Source organism: Protomyctophum parallelum (genome assembly GCF_964188405.1).
Source record: "Protomyctophum parallelum genome assembly, chromosome: 17".
Taxonomy (NCBI): domain Eukaryota; kingdom Metazoa; phylum Chordata; class Actinopteri; order Myctophiformes; family Myctophidae; genus Protomyctophum; species Protomyctophum parallelum.
Genome location: NC_139719.1, coordinates 28643115 through 28646693, shown reverse-complemented (window position 1 = coordinate 28646693; position 3579 = coordinate 28643115). Strand labels below are relative to the sequence as shown.

At 44.7% G+C, this 3579-nt stretch overlaps 1 protein-coding gene across 2 annotated transcripts in view; it reads left to right on the top strand.

The window, feature by feature from the left end:
• Window positions 1-3175, top strand: part of vti1a (vesicle transport through interaction with t-SNAREs 1A) — a 156738-nt gene extending 153563 nt beyond the window's left edge. For both annotated transcript variants that reach the window (XM_083787104.1, XM_083787105.1), the window contains exon 8: window positions 2531-3175. In XM_083787104.1, coding sequence (XP_083643230.1) covers window positions 2531-2624 — 94 coding nt within the window. In that variant the 3' untranslated portion in view covers window positions 2625-3175. The remainder of the gene's footprint in view (window positions 1-2530) is intronic.
• Window positions 3176-3579: the final 404 nt, after the last annotated feature.

Here is a 3579-nt window from a genome sequence, read left to right as displayed (position 1 = left end):
CAGCATCCACTTCTAATCTCCTCCTAACACAGAGGTATGGGCAGCGTTGCCACACGTACCATATGTATCCTTTTTGTACGAGCATTTCACCCTCCGTACGATCATCAATAATGCCGAAAAGGCTCAAATGTACAATTTTCAATTGGGTTAAAATTTTATTCCAGACACAGGGGGTCCATATGGTACATACAAATAATAGACAATAGAGGCTGACTCTCCAGTGTACTGTTTACGCAGCCTGGACGAGTACCGGAGACAGCTCTTCCTAGGATTGACTATATCCTCAATAATACTGTTCCGGGACTCATCCAGGCCAGACATGAATCCTTACATAGAGTGCCTTAAGAGAGCTTCATCATATCTCAAAAAAGTGCATTAATTTGATACATTCTGCTGAATTGCGATCCTGTTTGGGTTTTAACAATGAATCAGTCAATCTGACCCTCGATCTGGGGGCATTAAAAACACCACCTTTCCAGTTCCAGGCCTTTATTTGAGAAAGTTCCATGCAGAGTACTGTATGTAGTGCATTTTTCTTAAGTCTCCAATGAGGTAGTTTCTCACAGTATATGCTATTTTTGTGAAATAACATACCGTATTTCCATCTGTGACTTGTCTTTTTTTGGCTGTGTACGATAGCTTTCTTTAATAATAATAATTTTAAGCTGTAGGATAATGTATCTTTTCCCAACTGGGTATGGGTTCACGGTATTCACAATGTCTTGAGTCACTTATACCCTTAAACCTCCAAAAGAACCCGTTTGAGTACATTTCATTGATTGATTAAAGTATTTATTAACAGTACATTTCAAGCACAACTCCATACAATAACTGTTAACTGTAGTGTGTGGGACGACACCAAAGAGCATTACACTTGTTTACAATAGGGTCCACAATTTTCAAGCATTTAGAGACGTACAAATATATACTTCTATATAGCCCAAAACTGGAAATCATCATAAGAAAATCATCAAGAAAAAAACATATACAGTGAGGGGGAAAAGGGGTGGGGGATTCAGATTTTACGGACGCCAGTTTCGAATTGCAGACGTCCGTAGGTGCCCTTTGAGAGAGATTTTGAAGGAGTCAAGGGATTTGCTTGTCTTAATTACGGTTGGTAGGGCGTTCCACATTTTTGTGGCATCGGAGCGAAATTAATTTAGTCCCTTGTTGGTGCCGAATGTGGGTTGCACATGGTTTGTTGAACTCCCTCTGGTGTTGTGGGTGTGGACTTCATCGTCCGACGAATAGTGAAAATAGCTTATCTATAAGCTCATAAAAATGTCCCGATGCATTGTGAGGTTGTAGAACTGCTATTATTGAACATCTTTGTAAATGTGTGAAATTGTATGCGTGTACGGTACACTTAAATAAACAGTTAAATAAACTGAGGATTTGACGTTTTGTAGCTGAAAATGGAACGTACTCAGTGTGTACTAAAATGTCACAGGGGGGGGGATCCTTGGTGCTTATGGAGGGTAGCAGGGTGAGTGAGCAGCCAGCCAGCACAGCCCCCCCTCCGCTGACCCCCCCCCCCCCCCCCCCCCCAGCCCGTTAACCCCCCCCCCCCCTCCACTACACTGCGCTGGCCAGTGATAGATGGCCACACCATGGCAGCTATTCATCTCCTGCTTAGGGGAGTGGACACTGCCCCCACTGCACCCCCGCACCCCTCCACATGTCAGCAAATGTGATAATTCTGTCATTTGTCAGGAGCAACGGAGAGAGCTCGAAGTGTGTGTGTGTGTGTGCACGCGCTGAATGGGATACACTCCGGAGACTTTGGGAGCATGCACGCATATATGCGGTCGGAGGCAAGCATGTTGCACACACAACAGCATTCGACGCTCCCTGATGAGACCGATGTCACATTTGTCTCGTGTCCAAACGTCGTCACCTCTCCCCGTCCCTTTAATCTTCTTTCTTCTCCTCTTTTATCCTCTCCTCCTCTCCTCTTATCTCTCCTCCTCTCCTGTCTTTAACTCTCCTCCTCTCTCCACTCCTCTCAACGTTATTTCCCTCCAGACGTTGTGTTATTTTCTTTTTCGTTTGTCACGGTGGGGAAAAGTGAAAGTGAGTCATTTTATGGTAAATTCCATCAGTAATTCATTGACTTTATTAGCAGCAGGAAGCTACTGAGACGCGCTTTTCCACTTTATTGTGAAAATAAAGTTTTTAGAGCTTGCCTGCTGTGTGTTTGTGTGCGTGTTGTGTGCGGCTGTGTGTGTTTAATGCACACGGCTTCAGAAAATGTGTGCTTGCTGCTTCAGAAATTGTGCGCGTGTGCGTGTGCGTGTGCGCAGGCCTCATGGTAGCTATTAAACATGATAAGTCTCTGGTTGGCTGCTGCACATAAACATATGAATGTTTTGGGTTTGTTTTACATTGCTCTGTATAGGCTTCCATGTGAGCTCAGTGAACCCTGTCTAACCCTGTCTCTCTCCCTCTCTCCCCATCTCCCTTGTTCCTCCCTTATCTCTCTCTCCCTCTCTCTCTCTCTCTGTCTCGTTCTCTCTGTCTCTCTTTACAGGGTCATTCAGAACCGTGTGCTGGTCTTCATCCTTGGAGCCATCATCCTCGTCACCATAATTTTGTCCCTCTATTTCAATCTGCGAGGCCACTGATCTCTTCCTGGACTCACTTACACATGCGCGCGCGCACACACACACACACACAAGCACGCACACGTCCCCCCGACACATACAAACACATACATTTGTGATTAATAGCGACAAAAGCGTTGCTGGGCTGTAATTAGGACAAATGGTCGCCATGAATCACTGTTTCCAAAGTCTGACAGGGGGCCCTTTTTTCATTCTGCCTCTCGTCTCCTCTCTGTTTTTCTCATTTTACCTCTTTTCCTTTATTCTGTCTTTCATTCACCTCTTTCTTAATGTCTGCTTCTTCTCTTTTACTCCTAATCCTATTTCTCTCTTCTCTCTATTTTCTGTCAATCTGTTCTCTCTCTCTCTCCCTCTCATGTCCAGGGACAACAGGAGAGGTGTGTTTTATGAAAGTTGGTATTATTCCAAGTGAACCGACAGCCCATTCCCTCCCACAGTCTGTGGAAAGTCTTTTTACGGGTCCGAGCACTTTCCCATTATGTAGAAGAATCTTTTTTAATTGACTTTTAGCAGGTCATGTAAGGTGTTTACAGTTGGGGGGGGGGGGTGGGGTGTGTGTGTGAGTGAGTGAGTGGGCGGGCGTGGGCGTACAGACAGACAGACAGACAGACAGACAGACAGTGCGTGTCTGTACATGCATGTACTATGTGTGTCAGTAAACAAGACACAAACATCCCAGGGCCTTAAGTAGAACAAAGCAAATTCAGGTTTCAAGGTTGGGGTCAATTTCTCTCAGTTCAGAGTGAACGTGCCGTTGGGGCGTTTGGTTTCTCTCTCAGTTCTTTCAGTTAGATGTCTTTGGAAGACATTTTTGAGTTACGGACAGAGAAAAACTTCACCTGGCCAGCCTGGACAAGAGTTCATCCTGATCAGATCCCCATTGGCTTCTATTATGAAATTAAATATTTCACAATGTAAAATACAGCATGTGACAATTAGCGCACGTACTACTACA